We start from the raw sequence: 19,135 nt of genomic DNA, 5'->3' as shown, positions 1-19,135 counted from the left end.
CATGTCCACATCTGATCTGTACCTGGACCAAAGATAGAAGAAATACTATTTATGTTCATTTGCGTGAAAGTGAGATTCTAATTGACCCATTTTCAAATGCTTATTTTAGAAGCCCTTCCACTGCTGGTAAGAGTTATTCAGGCTGCAGATTCTAGGACCAAAGAAAATGTCAATGCTACAGAGAACTGCATCTCAGCAGTAGGGAAGATGATGAAATTCAAACCGGACTGTGTAAATGTGGACGAGGTCTTACCGCACTGGCTATCCTGGCTTCCACTTCACGAAGATAAAGAAGAAGCTGTGCAGACCTTTAATTATCTCTGTGACCTAATTGAAAGGTAAAACAGGAGCTGAGGCATACTTGTCCTGCTTCCTTCACAGAAACAGAACGCGGTCACTTTTTTCTCCACTGACTTCTTAATCCTCTGAGGTTTCACTGTGCAGTCTCTTGGGTGTATATGTATATAACAATCCTGTTTCTATAGATTAAGAAACCATGTCACAGCTTAAGATTGTGTTACTGATACCTAATTTTGAATTTGTGTATGAAATTACGTTCAGCCAATGGGTGCAAGCACTAGAGAAAGTAATTCCTTAAGAAGGTTCCCATCTGGTGTTGCCACCTGGCCCTGTTACATTGCTGTTATTCGCCTTCCAAAGTTCCAGTAGGGTTGTTTTTTTTCCGTCAGGCCTGGGGCTCTGACATCAATGCTACTTTGTAGCCCTTGAGTAATTTATTTGTAAGAGGTGCTGCAAATGTGGAGGATTCAACAACTCTGACATTTACACACCTGTTCTTTGTGTAGTTCTCTCAATCTGGTTTCCCTGAATAATAGGCACCGACTTCTGTCATTATTATTTTTGATTTCATGAATGAACATAAGAATTGCAACTGCTCATTTCCTGAATTTTGTAGAATTCGGTGAAGGGAAATGTGTTCTTTCATGCCTGTTCAAGGTCGGGTTTGCCAAAACACTGTGTTTGGGTTCTCCCACTTAGCATCATCAAGTATTACAGCCATTATCTTTTCCTTTGGGACACTGTCCATTCCTTGTCTTCTCCTGCCTCTAACGTAACCGATACTTTATCATCTTATCTGAGCACCTCTCTGAGAAGTGAACTACTCGAAATTCTCTTAATGGCAAAGACTGGAAATTTAGTTAACTACCGGATTATGTTTCTTTCTCTTATTTCTTTCTCAGTTTACTCTCAAAATACATTATACTTTGGACCTCAGAAATATTTTAGAAATCATTTTGAAGTGACTAAAATGTGTGTTGAGGTCGTAAGAATACATTGTTCTGTTACCCAGACATTCCATGATGCTCACCTTCCCCACACGATCGCTGAAGACAAAGTGAGTGCATAAGCAAATGTGAAGAAAACTGATGGTGCCTGGCTATCAAAAGATATAGCATCTGGGGTCTTGAAGATAAACAAGGGCTCATCCAGCTGAGAAGCAACAGAGCCCACATGGAAGACATACACCAGCCTGTGTGATCACGAGGTGTCGATAGGATCAGACACCAAAGAACAAAAAGTCATATTGTGAATGAGGGGGAGTGCACAGTGGAGACCCAAAGCCCATCTGTAGGCAACTAGACATCTCCTTACAGAAGGGTTGCAGGAAGAAGATGAGCCAGTCAGGGTGCAGCATAACACCGGTGAAACACACAACTTTCCTCTAGTTCTTTAATGTTTTCTCTCCTCCACTATCATGATCCCAATTCTACCTTACAAATACGACTGGACCAGAGCTTGTGCTTGGGTACAGAGCGGAAACACAGGGAATCCAGGACAGATAAGCCCCTCAGGACCAATATTGAGAGTAGCAATTATCCGGAGGGGAAGGGGAAGGTGAGGGAGATGGGGAACCGATCACAAGGATCTACATATAACCCCCTCCTCCCTGGTGGATGAACAACCGCACAGTGGGTGATGGGAGACATCGAACAGTGTAAGACATGAAAAGATAATAACTTATAAATTATCAAGGGTTCATGAGGGAGGGAGGAGGGGAAGATAAGCTGATACCAAGGGCTCAAGTAGAAAGCAAATGTCTCCAGTGATGGCAAATAAGAGTTTTGTGAGCCCCCAATAAAGTGCTTTTTTTAAGCGCATAGCTGTAATCCAAGTGCAGATAGCATTGTGCTGTGTTGAGGAAGTGCAGCTGTTGTTTTCCTTTAGTGAGCAGTGCTCCTTACAAATTCATCGTGTTGTCGATTGGTCCATAATAGCAGTCCTGAGGGCGAAGCCATGTGTTTCCCCTGATGTACATGTGGAGAAACTGAATAAGAGTGTAAAATTAGCTTGTTTTCCTGCCGCATTTACAAGGCACTTGAATTTTAGGAAATGACCGGTTTTATAAAGGCCTTTTTGAAACTGTTTCTGTAGTGGAAGAAGGAAGTGCTAACATATGAGTACTGTTAGAAAAAATCTTGTCAAGTTGCATTTATCAAGATTTTCTTTTCTCTTTCCAGTAATCATCCCATCATTCTTGGCCCAAACAATACCAACCTTCCCAAAATATTCAAAATAATTGCAGATGGAGAAATGCATGAGGCAATTAAGCATGAAGATCCTTGTGCCAAACGTCTGGCTAATGTAGTTCGCCAAGTACAGGTAAGCTTAGTTTGGTGATTCATTTACAGAACGCGGGGGGTGACGGGGGGCAAGCTTTTGGGGCTCACATTAGAAGAAAAAAGAAACCTGTTGGGCTGAGAAATGGTTTTTATATTTTCTTGTCTTCAAGCCTTAAATGTGTTACACGTAATATAATTTATCTGTTTTCATTGTTTATTAGAACTAAAACCTTTCTCTTAAATTTGAGATATTTTGAACCTTCTAGTTGGTGATTAGGACAAGCTCATCATGTATTAGTTTTATGAATATCTGATAAGATTTATGAAACTATAGCTTCCAGAAATGTTGACTTGAGTTTAGTGGGTTGCTCTTTGGACTCTTAGCCGTTTGAGCCTCCGTTGGCTTTCCGCTTCCCTAAAGATTGACAGCCTCGGAAAGTCAAAGGGGTGGTTCTGCTGTGGGCTGTAGGGTTCAAATGAGTGGAGGTGGCCCCAGCGGTTGCGATTGACAGCAGGTAAACTTCTAACTGGCAGCCATTCTCCAGGGAATGATACCGCAGGGTAGTCCCATAAAGATTGTGGCAGCCTTGGAGCCCTGTGGGGCATTTCTCTCTGACCTGGGAGGTGGCTAAGATCAGGATCCACCCACAGCAGCAGATGGCACAGGTTTTGTCATGTGACTTATGTATCACCTCATCGGCCGAATTCAAAGGAACGCTTAACTGAAATGAGCCTTAAAGAAATGAACTGTTAAGGGTTAGGAAGAAAGATTTCGTAATCAAATAAAAGAAATTCTTAAATATATAAAAGAGAAATGAACTGATTTCTTGCCTTTATCATGATAATGCTTCAAACTTAAAAGTATTTTGACATATTCCCATGTAACTATAATAGTCACAGTACTTTTAAAGTAACATATTACTACTCTCTCTAAACCTGTGGAAATGCTTTGTTCTCTTTCCTTAGACGTCTGGAGGATTGTGGACTGAATGCATAGGGCAGCTCAGTCCCGAGCAGCGGGGAGCCATACAGGAGCTCCTGAACTCTGCTTGAAGGGCCTCAATACCACCCAGCAGAAAACTAACTCCAAATAAACGTTTACCCTTTTGTTTAGGTTTCCTTGTTTTGTTTTTGAGCAAAAGAGCACGATAGTGTGTAGGCCGTCCTTCTGCAAAGCCACCGCAGCAGGAAGAGAGCAGCACGTTTCTGAGTGGGGTCGCAATGGATTTTTGTCGCACCACTGAGGAAATACCCCGTAAGCCCTACAGTAGCACTGAAGAGTATTTTTCTATTGGTATAACCCACCTGTGGCAAAGGTGGAAAGGGGAGTAAAATTAATTTTCTCATTAGACATAAAACGTAGGGGGGACCCCGCTTTAAGATCAAGATAACTACCCTAGATTTGCCTCAAAACCAATCACTTTGACCCCTAGTGTTCATTCTGTTCGTCGGAGTGAGAGTCTTAGGGAGGGTAGAGAGGAGCCTTCTGCCCTGAAAGCCAGTAGAACCAAAAGGGGGGGAGGGGTGGGCGGGTAAGATCCTAAAGACAAAACAGCAAGCATGAGTTCATATTTGACGTCCCTTTCGGTTTGGTTTTTCTTTTCCCAGAAGGCTTATGCAGTGACTCAGTTTGGCAAGCTTTCAGCTTCCAGCCCTTGAATGTGAAGTGTCGTTGGCGTGTCTGGCAGTAGTCTCATTCACTCCTCAATAAACCACATTGAAATACAAAAGGACTTGTGTAGAAACTCAGTACTGTCTGGCTTTTATTCATTCAATGTTTTTAATATAAAAATAATCTGATATTTTTTTTAAAGGAATAGCTATGGCTCCAAGTATATTTCCCTTATATTTTTCTTGTGCAATTAAAGTTTCAGAGCATTTTTGTTTTTGCCGTCTTCCACTAAAATTCGTGCTAAGTTGTAATCCACCTCCTGCATTCATGTCCTTTAAAGTTTGGAGATCTTGGCAAGTGTGTTTTCTAAGCTAGGATTGTTGTGATTTGATCACAGGTTTGGCTTTGTGTTCTCATTGCAAACTGTCATTGCCCTAGAGCGACACACTACTTTCAACCGTTTTACGATCAGTATTATGGCTAAAATCACTGACTGACAAACCCAGTACAATGTGTGAATGTTTTCCTTTATGTATTACCCTATAGCAGTAAATGACTTGCTGTTGTTTCTTTCAATAAACAGTTTTTCTAAGGGATCTTTCTAGATTTCTGTTGAAAAATCCAGTGTCAACATTTTTATAGTTTGTACTAAATTTAACTGTGGTATAAAAATGAGTTTTATGCGTAGATCAGAATTTAAAATTAAAGGTCTTTCTTCTTTAAATGATTTGCATTACTTTCTTAAAACCAAATCTGAAATGGGGTAGAAATGGGATGAATGGAGAATCGTGGCTGTGCGTAACAAGTACTCTCCAGACATGCTGCTCACTTGGGAGCACTGCACCCTTAAGATGGCAAGTCAGCCTGTTGAGTAACCGGCTCCGTTACTGCTTTCCACGGGGTGCCTTTTTGACTCTTGGGGAGCATGGGAGGTCATATTTGGAGCTACCTTATACCTTGTATTTCATCTAGAGAAAAAAAATCAGTTCCACCTTTGTGAAGACCAGTCAGTACCCATCAAACGAAACTCGAGTCACAAGTTTTAATACAGTTATGAGTTATATGACTGTTCTCTACAAAGCTATGCGTTTGGGTAACCGAGCGGTTAGGCATTTTCTTTACGCGCACGTCATGCCTGTAGCATGTGGGCAGTTGGGCCGAGGGATTGATGCCAAGAACAATGTCCACGTGTGATGGTTTCCTTTTAGCCCTTTCTCTCTCAGTTGAGTATGTCCTTGGTGACATTTTGAATTTCTTGTCTTTAATGTCCAATGAGAAATACCTACGTCTCCCAGTAGTGTTCTCTAACTTTCCGCTTCATGTTAATAGCCTGGTTTCACAAAGAGCTACTTTGGTTCTCATCACAAGCACTGGGCTTGACGCATAATCACAAAAGCGCTTATAGGGAAAAGCTGCTACAGCACTGGACGGGTGATACCAATGCTCATGTAACCTGCAGGTGCTGTTTCCCATGAGCTTTTTCGTTAGAAGAGATCGTGCACACACAAGCCAATGAAGGCATTTTATGATGGCTACCCAGAGGCCTTGGGGCTTACATACCACTGTGCCCTGTAGCAATACCTTTGGGTACGAGAAATAGACAAGTTTCCCGAAGGAAGTTCCATTGGCTCCATGCCGTTCTGTCAGGATTTATGAACTACAACCTTAGGGATCATGGGTATACATATGACCGGGCCTTACCCAAACACATGATAAGTCACTACCATACTCTGCAAGATGAAAATTCATCATTTCCTCCTGATCCTGGACTAGATCAGCAAGCTTGTAATTCTAGAGTGGGTGGGAAAAGATGTGGCTCTTTTTTCTGGGAATTTTTTAAAATAAAGATTTGTATAAATGTTAGACAACGTAACCGACTTGGAATTTGTTTTAATAAAATGCAGTGAATGTTTATATAACAGGTTCCCATTTGACAGTTTCTACACAAGTTGTTAACGTTTTTTGAAATATGTTCTAATTCTAGTCACATCTTCGCTTTAACCTCCCTGACGGTGTAATTTTGTACTCAAAACGGTACGTTGTTTTGCATAAAATTTTTGGCTTTATATTGTTGGCCTGTAATTGTTAGGAAATTGCTCATTTTAATCTCTAGTACACATTGCAGGTGTGATAAACTTTAATGCACAGCTCGCATTTACCCTGAGCCGCATGCGGGATCACCGCCAGGGAGGTTAAATTGCTGGCCTTTGATCTCATGGTACCAAAAAAAAGAAAGAAAGCTCCGCTCTGCTGGCCAGCACTTTCAGTAGTGGACACCCCACCCCCACCCTGCTAGGCAAGCATTGAGCAGCTCGTTGCGAGTTAGTGCACGCAGTGGGATCGCCCGGGAAGCTGCTCTGATCACTGAGTTTTCATCAAAGTAGTTTTGCTCAAACATGTTTTGTGATGGCCGATCTAAGAGAATAGCGTGTAGCTATGACATTTTGTTTCTTGAGGAAAATGCCACAGAAACTTGTGATGTTGAACACTGCTTACGAGGACAGCATTACAGAAAAAAAAACTCAAGTGAAAGTGGTTTTCTCATTTCAAAAAAGGTAAACTATTGATTGGTGACAAACCTCATGCTGAAGGTCCAACAGATGGGATAAATAAAAGTCGTACACTTGTGCTGGAAGACCGACAATGGACCATTGAAGAGATGAGAACGTTATCTGGACTATCGTGGAGCTTGGTTCTGTGAACTTTAACGGAAGACTTGGAAAGGAACTGCTGTGAAATTTGTGCCTCTGGTTCTGACTGATAAGGGGAAAGTATGGACAAAATGTGCCAGGCTTTGGAAGAGCATCTCCAAAGCTACCCATCCCTCCCCCCACCCAAGGTCATTACTGGTGATGAGAAATGGTATTACGAAACGACCCCAGAAGCAAGCAGTCAAGCCATTGGAACACACCATTGTCACCACACACATACAAAAAAAGTTTGTTAAGTGAAATCAAAGATGGAGACTGCTCATTTTTTTTATGTGAGGGGCATAGTTCATTTGGAGTTTGTTCCACTAGGTCAGACTTCATCAAGCTTTCTATTTAGAGGTACTGAAAAGATTGTGTAATAAGAAAAGCCTGGTTTGTGGCACATGGGGACTGACAGTGCACAGGCAGCCATCTCCGTGTGCCAGTTTTTGACAAAAAAAAGGTATGCCTCTTGCCCCATGCACCTTGCTCCGTGCACCACCTTTTTTATGTGAATGAAGATGGACATCAGAGGACAGCTATTTGACTGTAGAAAAGTCAAAGAAAAAGATGAGGGAGGTGCTGTCAGACATCCAAACATGAGTTTGGAAAATGTTTCCAAGAATGGAATTGTGGATTTGACAAATGTATTAAGTGTAATGGAGATTACTTTGAAAGTGATAAGGTTGTTTTGTTATAAAAAAAATTAAATAGCTTTGAAAAAAAAAGTTACTGTGAGCTTTTTGGGGGTACTCCCTCATAAGGTGTTATAATCGTGGATGCTGCCATTATGTCTTGGTGGTGGTAGATGGCATTACGTCTGTTGGGATTCTTAGCATCCCTGTAGTACAAGAAAACACTGCCCAGTCCGTTGCCATTCTGCAATCCTGTTTGAGCCCATTGTTGCAGCCAGTGAGTTAATCCATCGAGGGCCTTCCTCTTTTTCATTGCCCCTCTACCGAGCAAGATGTCCTCCAGGACGGGCCCCTGGTCTTGTTAACGTGCCCGACTACATGAGACAGGCTTGCTGCCTTCACTTTCAAAGAGCATTCTAGTTGTACTACTTCACGGACATACTTGTTCACGCAACTAGCAGGTGCATATTTAATAGTCTTTGCCAACACCGTAACTCAAAGGCATCAGTTCTTCAGTGGACCTTTTTCACTGTCCAACTTTCATGTACTATGATTGGGGTCAGGCACACCCTAATCCTCAAGGGGATGACCTTACTTTTGAAGTCTCTCCCAACAGATTTGACCAGTGTGACATGTCTAATTTCATAACTGCTTCCAGTGTTTCCATGGATCCTGGTAGTAGCTCCAGGTAAAATGAATTCATTGACAACTTCAGAATTTTGTACTTTTGTCATGTTTATTGGTCCAGCTGTGACCTTTTTTGCTTTATACTGATGTGTGGATTGTATTGCTCTTCATCAATGAGTTTTCAACTCATTTCAATAAGCAAGATTGTTTGATCTGCGTATTAAAGATTATTGAGTCTTCCTCCAATCCTGTTCCCATATTTTCCATGTAGTTCAACTTCTTGGGTTATTTCCCCAACATATATTTACTAACTAGTGAAAGGATAAAACCCACAGGCACACCTTTCCTGATTCATGGAAGGCATCCCCTTGTTCCAACAACTGCCTCTTTATGCACAGGTTTGGAATGAGCATAATTAAATATCCTGGAATTTCCATTCTTCCCATTACTATCCATCGTGTGATCCACACAGTTGAATCCCTTGATAAATATAATGAAACAAGTGAACTTTCTTGTATTCCCCATGTTCTTGTTTGAACGTAACTTCAATTTGGCAGTTATCTGCCCAACTGCTGCAAACCAATTTGAATTATCTTCAAAATTTTGTCTGTAAGTGATATTGATACTGTTTGATAAGTTTTGCATTCTCTTGGATCATCTTTGGAATGGGCACCCATATGGATCTCTTCCAGTTCATTGGCCAGCTAGCTATTTTCCAATTTTCTTGGCATCTTAATTGATATTTTCTGAATTCCTGGAGGAAAAATATTGTGTGGGCACTTCAGTGTTATTTGGCTAAAAGGTGATAGTGGGGCAAATGAAGTTCAAGAGTATCTCGAGGCAATAGTCTCAAAATCCTATCACTGCAACTAGTCTAGTGAGTCTTAAGTTGACTTATGTTGGCTTCTGTGTTTTATTCCTCTTCTGATTGAGTCCTGTGGCCCTGATCGAAACAGTTAGGGTCTCAGTGTGGATGGAGCGATGACACTCAGGTCTACTGGCCCTGTCGATTAGTTTCTTCTCCGAGGAAGTTGTAGTTTTTATTCTATTTCTAGTGCTGTAAAAATTCAAGAATAATTTGTCTGAAGGCTAAAAGCTAATTTGATACATTTGTAACGAGAGGAAACTTAATCTTAGCTCCATAAGTGTAGTTTGACTACCAGAATCCTCAGGAAATATGTAAGCAAATCAACATTGTTGATGTACCTGGCTGTATAATAAGTAGACAGTAAGTTATTGAAATCAGACTTAGATTTTAATTTTCAACACTTACACTTTTAAAGCTGTGTGTGTGTGATAACTCTAAACACCCTGTTCAGTCCCACAAACTCAGAAATGACCTTTATCTTCCCCAGAAAGAACCCACTCCATTCCAGTGGAGTCCCTGGTCACACTTGGGTCGGTGTCAACCAGTCGACTTCCTCATGGTATCACCCCCGTCCCATGGACTGCTTCTCATCTTAGAGTCCTACATAACGATGCATACAGTCAAACACTCTTCTTAAATGAGCTATTTATTAGATCCTTTGAATAATAATTTTTTAAATTTCCCTACATTGAACTACATTAACTACACCATTACAAATAGCTGACAGAAGCCTTTAACTATTTTTCTTTTTCCTTTAACTGTTAAAAAAGGGTGTTGATATAAGTTCACAAATACTGTTTGTCAAAATATTGCAGCTAATGCATCAGAAAATTTTGACAAAGTCAGCAACTGTTAAAACACCAGCCGTGTTTCATGAGATCAACTGCATGTGTCTGTGGTCACCTTTAGCTTTCAGACAAAAACCACTTGAAGCATTATTGTACGTGGGGAACAATGACTGCTCTGGTCACAGTGCATTAAAAATCTCAAAGTGTTAATTAGCACAGAAGTTTAGCTGTATGTATATTGATACATGTAAACTATGCTGTTTGTTGCTAAGTGCTACCAAGTTGGTTTCAACCCATAGCGACCTTATGCACAACAGAACCGCTTCATTCTAAGAGTGTGGCCTTAATCTTCTGGCTCTTGTTTCGTACAAATCACTTTGTTTCTCAGCTCTCTTTGCCACAAATGAGAGATAGTTTAAAAGTCCAAAGATTCTCTTAAGAGCCCCACTGTCTTAGAAAAGAAAGGAGATTTGCCAGTAAGGTATTGAAATCAGACTTGGGTTTGTCATTCAGCCCAATTGCCATCCCTTCAATTCCACCCCTCTCACTGTCTCCCTCCAACAGCCTCCAATGCCTTTCACACCGACAAAGAAGCAATAGTCCCCTAAGCTTTCTGCTCTTTTTCCTTCTACTTTGCTCTGAAACCAAACTCTGCCATTGAGTCAATGCTGACACATCAGCCATAGGACGGGGTACAACTGCCTGAATGAGTTTCTGAGGCTGTGAATCTTTACAGGAGTAGAAAGTCTCATCTGCCTCCCTCACGGCAACTGGTGGCTCCAAACAACTGTGCTTGCAGTGAGCAGTCCAGCCTGACCCCCTGGGCTTCCTACCAGGACTCCAACCTGCCCCCCTGGGGTACCTACCAGGACTCCAGGCTGCTCCCCTGGGCTACCTACCAGGACTCCAGGCTGCTCCCCTGGGCTACCTACCAGGACTCCAGGTTGGCGCCCTGGGCTACCTACCAGGACTCCAGGCTGCTCCCCTGGGCTACCTACCAGGACTCCAGGCTGACCCCCTGGGCTACCTACCAGGACTCCGCTGGTGTCCTGCTCAAGTATTGCTTCCTCCCTGGACCTGTCTTACTTGGAAGGTTTCATTTTAGCAGCAGTGTTTTTTGAGCTAGCTACATTGTTTCTAAGTAGTTTCCTTTGGACACCACAGAGGTGTCCTCAGATTAGTGTATGGCGAAAAGTAGTGATCATTAGATGAAATCACTACCAAAGTGTTCAAGGCAGTCAGCAGCCCTGACAGTGGCTATAGTAACGACGCCACCCAGAGTGCTAAGGACATGCCCCCCCCCCAATGTCATTCAAACATTTAAATCTCTAACAAATACTGAGAACTTATATTTCTGGGCTCCTCTGGCGTGGGGTGAGGAGGTGGAATCAGAGGAAATGCATTAGTCGTTTATGAAAAGCCTGCAAGTCTTTTCTCAATCTGATGGCAGGATGAAGTGGACAAATAAAACTGACAGCTAAACCAGTTGCCTCCAAGTCCCCCTCCCAAGAACCTTGGGGGGGGGGGAAGGGCGGTCGGAACAGAACTGGAGTTCACAGGGTTTTAAATGGCTGATTTGAGGAGGTCAATTTCCAGATTAGGAAAGATGATTTTAAGGAATTGCTCCCATGCCAACATGTCTGGGCTCAACCACACCCCACAGACCTCGTTATGATTTTAACTTGTGGCATTTGACACTAGCCTGTGCTGTCTCTTCACTCCACCCCCTGCAAGAATAAGGCGCTTTCCCTCGATGCCACCTAACAGCAACAAAAATACTGTGCTTTCGTCCCACACCCTTGTGTTTCAGCATTCGCCCATTCGACCATCTTAGACAGGAACCGACCAGACACTTGTGACCTGAGTTGAACCCAAGAGCAAAGGCCAGAGCAGAGGCTTCAACCTGAGCACTAGCTCCCTGGTGTGTGCCGCCACGTGCATGTCATCTTAGACCAAGTAATGACCCCTACCCAGAAGCCTTTACCTTAGATGGCACTTTTGACCACCAATTACCATAACCACATCCTGTGGGCCCAATTCCCGGAATTCTCCACCTCTTTTCATGGATGAACATAATGCCCTTTCTCCCTAATCCCTTTTTAAAAAATTCCCCTCTCCTTTCCCTTATATGGGGAAACCATGATATGCATTGCCTTAGGCCACCCCCAAAGTTCCTCCCATACTTCTCTCTAATAAACCTTTCTGTTTGTGCCATAAGCTTGCCTCCTGCCTCCTTATTTTTCAAGAAGCAAGGGAAAGAACCGCCAAGGAATGATTTTTCCATATGTTATAAATTATGTGAGGCATCAATTCTAGAGAGCAGTGGTACCCAAAGATGGAGGGAAGAGTGACCCACCTTCTGATATTGTCAGAGGCAGTGATACAAAAATGAACCCAGGGTCCAAGACAGCAGGGCCTGTGAGCCTTCCCCAAGGTCACACCAATGCCAGCACTAGGTTTGTCACCCATTACCCAATGATCCAATGTGTCAGCTCATCACCATCACTGCCTGCTAACTACCCCCTACCCAGAACTTCCCCGCAAAACCACCACCACCATCAACGGCCAGCCAAGGTGTGAGAAGGCAGGCAGCACCAAATGCATGTGGGCGGAGAGAAGGGCTGATGGAGAGGAGAGAGGTAGCCACAGGCAGAGGAGTGAGGACGACAGAAGCAGGAGGAGCTCCGCTGCTGCGGTGCGACATTTCCCTACGTAGGGGCACGGGGGCAGGTTTCTCTGCCCACTTAGTTAAGGACTCACTGTATGGGGTGTCACCAATCTTACTAAGTCGTTACTAGATGGAGTCTGAATTTGCTTTTTAAAAATTATTTTAGGTCCGGCCACACCACGAGACACAATGCCCCTCACTGAACCATAGCACTACAGGGGACAACACTGGAGACAGTGCAGGAACTGTGCCCGATGTGACCCCATCACACTGAGGCAAAACACTAAGGGCATGCATGCACCAGAGCAGCAAAGGGAGCAAAGCAATGAAGTCCCCAGGAATACCAAAAATAGAATTTGAAGGCAGGGCATGGCACCCTATCAGACTCAACCAGAAAATACTCCTAAAGGTCAACAAACAGTCTTTGAACTAACTACAGGCTTTTATTTATGTATTTATTGGTCATTGTTTTTTGTTGTTTTGTTTTGCTCTGTCTTGTTTTTGTGCATGTATTATCTCTGCAGGTCTGTCTAAATAAGATAGGCTGGATGAACAATCTGGAAGAGAAAACAACGGAACTGATGGTTCAAGGGGGAGATGGGAGAGGAAAGGTGGGGGGAAAGGAAGTGGTGTTAACAAACCCAGGGTCACAGGAACAACATGTCCCCCATGATCCAAAATCGGTGGTGAGGAGGGTGTAAGAGGTCTGGTAGGGCTTGATCAAGGGTACCATAACAGAGAGGAATTAATGAAACCCAAATGAAGGCTGAGCATGATAGTGGGACAAGAGGAAAGTAAAAGGAAATAGAGGAAAGAAGTAGGAGGCAAAGGGCATTTATAGAGGTCTAAATATAGGCATGTACATATGTAAAAATATTTATATATGGTGATGGGGAAATAGATCTATGTGCATATATTTATAGGTTTAGTATTAAGGTAGCAGATAGACATTGGGCCTCCACTCAAGTACTCTCTCAATGCAAGAACACTTTGTACTATTAAACTGGCATTCCATGATGCACACCTACCCAGCACGATCGCAGAAGACAAAGCAAGTGCATAAGCAAATGTGATGAAGAGAGCTAATGGTGCCCAGCTATCAAAAGAGATAGCATCTAGGGTCAATGATTTAGAGTTTTCACTGTAAATGTCAACTTCTGCAACCCTAGTGCCCATATTGTGCCCACACACATTATGTTAACATTCCTGTATTTTAGTTATGGTTGTTCAGTTCCTAGTAATCTAGCTTCCCTACCACAACCATCTAATCTTTGCAAATGCTGACTGTTTGATCATATCTAATAGGTCATGGTGAAGAGAAGATGGCTCCTGGTCAATTCAAGCAGCTCACTCCCATGCTTCCCACTCATGCCCTAGACCCTCTCCAGCCCCACACCTTTTCACCAAAAGCTACATCACCACCCCCACCCCCACACCGCCTCATTCAATTTTGCCAATCAGGAGAGCTACACAGTGCCCTTCCACCCCTAGCCAACAGTCTCCACCCCTGAGAGTATATCTGTCTCCTTGGTTTCAGCGTTATTCACTATTATGGAGTAGCCAGGCAGACATTGCTTCCAAAGCAAGCCTGTTACTTGACACCCGTGTTTTGGGCTGTTTGCCTATCTTTTGGTGTCAAAACCCAGGAGGGTGCTGTGCCAGGACCGCGACAGTCCTCTCTTGAGTCGGTCAATTGGCGGGTGTTTATTTGGGTTCCCTTTCTCAAATCCTCTGCCACCTCTCTACAGCCTTTCAGAAAGGCCACCGTTCTGAAATCCTGGTACAGGGTCAGTGTACTCCCCGTCCCTGGGATTCAGATTGCATTCAGGGTGGGGACACCTTCCTGACTGGCTTCCTTCTATATATACCCTTCTCAGTATCCGGGGTCTGCAGTCTCCCCTCAGGAGCTCAAACTTCACTCACCTTTCGCACCACGGGAAGTACTCGATATGGGTTGCCTAGAACTTCACCTCTGGGATGCCTACTAGCTAATCTTAAACCTCTTGGTCTATATCCAGAAATTAAGCCTAAATGCCTAATCTTCTTTTGAAATCAGATTTGGCCTCAACACAACTAGACAATGACTCAAAATGGCCAGGAAACAGCTCTTTTGATTTAAATGTCCTCCAGGACCTTCAACATAACAGCAAGTACCTAGAAGTTCCCTATGTATAGGCTTTTCCCCACCTCCGCTCTCATCCCTCTCGGTGCCAAAACTGCCCTGCTTCGCAACTCCTGCTGGCTCAGGAGAAGCTCCTTCTCCCAGACAATGACCCTTCCTCCCATCTGTCTGATATGCCCCTCTGTCCACACCTGAGCCTGCTCCTCCTCCTTCTCCGTCTGCTCCAGCTCTCACCCCTCCTCCTCCAGTCTCGTCCTTGGTCCCTCTGGTTCTTTTCACCTACTCTGATCTGCCATTTTCTGATCCACCATCTTCTCCATCATCCCCTCACCACCTTCTTTTTTTTTCCTTTTCTACTTTATTACTTCAAATGAACAACCACAATAAAGCTCAAAGAAGCCTGATATTTACACAGGAAAAAAGTACAAAATTCCCCCAAAGTTCTTCAGTATTTTTTTTCCAGTTTTTTAAATTACAAAATAATAAAAAGCTTTGCTCTTTAATAAAATAAAAAAAAAGGAGAGAGAGAAGAAAGCAAGGAGAAACAGAGGTAAATAAATTAGGAAACAGACAGGAAGAAAACAAACAAAAATAGAAACAGAGACTGGAGCAGAGAAAGGACCGCCAGACCCCACACCCGGCCTGACTCTCCACGGCTCCTCCCCAGAGGCCAGCCGGGGAGGGGCCAGGCGACCGTCAAGACCTGGGCGTGAATTGTTACCCCAAGAGCCAGAAGCTTCTGGAAGTGGTCTCCACAGACCAGGAGTGGGTGAGGAGCTGTCACAGGCTATGACAGAATGGGGGCAGCGAGCACCCTGAGTCTTCTCTTTGAGGGACCTGGAGGTCACTGCCTACCCCGTGTCCTTGTCGGGGGGGGGGGGAGGGGGGACAGAAACGCTGTCTGGCAGGTGAGGCTGGAGCACCTGCTGTCCAGGGGAACACAGGTCACAGACAGACACACGCACCAGGACGCCCTGCCGCTCCTGCCTCTCCACGGGCTTCGGAAGGTCTTCCTGGGGAGGTGTGGGAGGGCCCCAAAGGCTCAGGGGAGGGGGCCCTGGGAAAAGCTCAACATGGGGAGTCGGCTACCGTCATCTTGGAGGGGGGCGGACTGTGCTGTGTCCTGGGGCTCCCGGCTCACTGACGTCGGGTGGGATGAAGCCCGCTGCCCTCTACCACCCACCCAGACCCCCTCCTCCCTGGGGCCGGGGCCGCAGGCTCCTCCCGAAGGCCCTGAGCGAGCAGCTGCATCTTCAACACCGAGAGCTTCCCATCCAGCTAGGGCCCCAGTGAAGGCCAGGCCGGGGTGGGGGTGGGGCCTTGGCACGTGCAGCCTGGCATCGAGGGAGCGTTTGGCAGCCTGAAGATTGGGGTGGTGGGGAACGCAGGGGAGAGTCCTCTGTGGAAAGGGCACCCCATCTCTGTGCCGTTGGCAAAAATGAAAATAATCAAAGGAAAATCCATCGTGGGTTTTGTGCTGGGTGTTTTCTTTTTGTTCTTGTGTTATTCCCCCCCCCCATCTTTTTTGTTTGTTTTTAAAACGAAAATACAGTGAAGACACTAAGCAAATACTGTGCGGTGGTGACCTCTCCTCACTTCCCCAGGTGGTCAAATGGCACGCTTGTCTGTGAAGCTGACATCCGGGAGACCTCTTGCCGCCCAGCGAGGTCGGAGGACGAGACGTTGGCAGGTGCACCCCTGGGCAGCCTCCTACTCACCTTCCTCTCCCTGTCGACCCGCGAGATCGCTCTGGGAGAAGTATTGCCAGCTTGCTGGATGCGGGAGGCTGGGGTGGAGCTCACGGGTTCGGCGGCACTGCGGAGCCGGTTGGCAGTAGCCCCTGTGGGGGGGCCAGGGGGCAGGGCCCGGGTGGCGGACCCCGCAGCTGCCCCATCCTCTCCTCGCGCTCCTGTTCTCGCCGCTCCCGGTCCATGTCCTCGGGGTTCCGAGCTGCACCCTAGTTGGTCCTGGGGCCATCCACGGGGAAGGGCGGGGGGCGGGGGCTGCATGAATTTGAGCAGGTTCCAGTCGAAGACGTAGCCATAGGAGAAGCCCTGCCGGCGGAAGAGGTTCCGGAAGAGCTGGCGCAGGTATGAGTAGTCGGGCTTGTAGTCAAAGCGCAGGGAGCGGCCGAAGGTGAGGTACGTCGAGAACTCAGAGGGGTCACCTTTGCACAGGGCGTAGACCTCTTCATCTCGCTGATGCGTTCGTACTTCTGCCGCTTGGTGGCGGCCTTGAAGCCCTGCCAGGGCAGGGCGCCCAGGTTGAAGTACGTGAGCACGGAGCCCAGGCTCTCCAGGTCATCCCGGTGGCTCTGCTCGATGTCCAAATGGGCCTTGATAGTGGCTTAGCGGGCCGTGCCCGCCAGATTCTTGTTTTCCCGGTAGGGAATGTGCTGGTGGGTGCGGGCGTCCCGGTACTTCTTGGCCAGGCCGAAGTCGATGCTGTAGACCAGGTTGCCCTTCTTGGCCAGCCCCATGAGGAAATTGTCCGGCTTGACGTCCCGGTGGATGAAGTTCTTGGAGTGGATGTACTCGTTGCTCGGCCCGCCGCAGCACCGTCTTGAGGCTGAACTTGCGGGAGCAGAAGTTGAACAGGTCCTCCAGGCTGGGCTCCAGCAGCTCCATCACCGTGACGTTGTAGTGGCCCTCGGCACCACACCACTTGATGGGCGGGATCCCCACTCCTCCCTGCCTGCATCATCTTGTCGAACTTGCTCTCGATGTGCAGCTGGGGGTGCTTCGTCTTCACGCACTCCAGCTTGATGGCCACCTCTTCCCCGGATGCAGTGTTGGCGCCCAGGTAGATGTCGCCCAAGGAGCCACTCCCAACCTTCCGGCCCAGGCGGTACTTGTTCCCCACACGGAGCTCCGTGGTTCACTGGCCCGCCGGGAAGGCGCCCCTGTCGGGCCGCTGCTCAGGAGCTGCGGCGGACGGGGGCTGCCCGTCGGGGCGGATGCCCGAGGATTCGCGGAGCCGCCCGGCGCGCCAGCCTCTCCGGCCCAGCCGCCGCCGCCCCACCACCTTCTTTTTCATCACCATCTTCTCTCCTGCCAATGCCATCTTCTAGGCCAGGGGTGTCAAACTGGCGGCACACGGGCTGCATGTGGCCCCCGAGGTAATTTTTTGTGGCCTACAATGCTCTGAAATAAAATGTAAGGAGGGAATTGTGTGTATGATATTGCCTCAATCTCCCCAAGCGCTATTTTCTTTTTTCATTTTCTAAAATGATTTTATTGGGGGCTCATACAACTCTTATCACAATCCATACAAACATCCATTGTGTCAAGCACATTTGTACATTTGTTGCCCTCATCATTCTTTTTTTAATATTTATTTATTTATGCATTTTATTAGGGGCTCCTACAACCCTTATCACAATCCATACATATACATACATCAATTGTATAAAGCACATCTGTACATTCTTTGCCCTAATCAATTTCAAAGCATTTGCTCTCCACTTAAGCCCTTGGCATCAGGTCCTCTTTTTTTCCCCCCTCACTCCCTGCTCCCCCCTCCCGCATGAGCCCTTGATAATTTATAGATTGTTATTTTGTCATATCTTGCCCTATCCAGAGTCTCCCTTCACCCCCTTCTCTGCTGTCCGTCTCCCAGGGAGGAAGTCACATGTAGATCCTTGTAATGGGTTCCCCCTTTCCAACCCACTCACCCTCTACTCTCCCAGTATCGCCCCTCACAGCCATGGTCCTGAAAGTATCATCCACCCTGGATTCCCTGTGCCTCCAGCTCCCATACGCACCAGTGTACAACCTCTGCTCTATCCAATCTTGCAAGGTAGAATTCGGATCATGGTAGTTGGGGGGGAGGAAGCATCCAGGTTCTGGGGGAAAGCTGTATTCTTCATCGGTACTACATCGCACCCTGACTGACCCATCTCCTCTCCTAAACCCCTCTGTGAGGGGATCTCCAGTGGCCGACAAATGGGCTTTGGGTCTCCACTCTGCACTTCCCCCTTCATTCACTATGGTATATATATACACAAAATATATATATTTTGGGGGGGATGATCCTTATACCTGGTCCCTTTGGCACCTCGTGATCGCACAGGCTGATGTGCTTCTTCCATGTGGGCTTTGTTGCTTCTGAGCTAGATGGCCGCTTGTTCACCTTCAAGCCTTTAAGACCCCAGACAGTGCTGATGGGGCTATCTCTTTTGATAGCTGGGCACCATCAGCTTTCTTCGCCACATTTGCTTATGCACTCGTTTGTCTTCAGTGATCTTATCATGGAGGTGTGCAGCCAATGATATGATTTTTTGTTCTTTGTCGCGCTATTTTCTTCATAACAATTTTTTCTATTTTCATTTTATTTGCTTCTCAAAAACATGTCCAGGACCCCTTTTCTCTAACCTAGTTATTTATATTACAGAGTTCAGATACCTCACTGAGTTTTATGATTGTACCTGGCATGACATTTACATTATCCTTACAACTATTCTCCCCCCGTCCCCCCACCACCCCAATCAGGTAGAGAATCTGAGTAATGGCCCAGCAGGTAAATGGTGAAGTTCACTGAAGTT

At 45.8% G+C, this 19,135-nt stretch overlaps 1 protein-coding gene and 1 pseudogene across 1 annotated transcript in view; one reads left to right on the top strand and one right to left on the bottom strand.

Annotated features, from left to right (window-relative positions):
- IPO5 (importin 5) overlaps positions 1 to 3,695 on the top strand; it is a 40,055-nt gene extending 36,360 nt beyond the window's left edge. Inside the window, exons 24-26 of the mRNA XM_075563478.1 lie at positions 110 to 338; positions 2,481 to 2,622; positions 3,549 to 3,695. Of these exons, the coding sequence (XP_075419593.1) occupies positions 110 to 338; positions 2,481 to 2,622; positions 3,549 to 3,635 (458 nt within the window). The 3' untranslated portion in view covers positions 3,636 to 3,695. The remainder of the gene's footprint in view (positions 1 to 109; positions 339 to 2,480; positions 2,623 to 3,548) is intronic.
- A 12,410-nt stretch (positions 3,696 to 16,105) lies between these two features.
- On the bottom strand, positions 16,106 to 17,419 carry LOC142460853 (casein kinase I-like; annotated as a pseudogene).
- Positions 17,420 to 19,135: the final 1,716 nt, after the last annotated feature.

Source organism: Tenrec ecaudatus, chromosome 11 (assembly GCF_050624435.1).
Source record: "Tenrec ecaudatus isolate mTenEca1 chromosome 11, mTenEca1.hap1, whole genome shotgun sequence".
Lineage (NCBI taxonomy): Eukaryota > Metazoa > Chordata > Mammalia > Afrosoricida > Tenrecidae > Tenrec > Tenrec ecaudatus.
The sequence above is the reverse complement of the archived record's forward strand: the minus strand, read 5'-3'. Positions and strand labels throughout refer to the sequence as shown.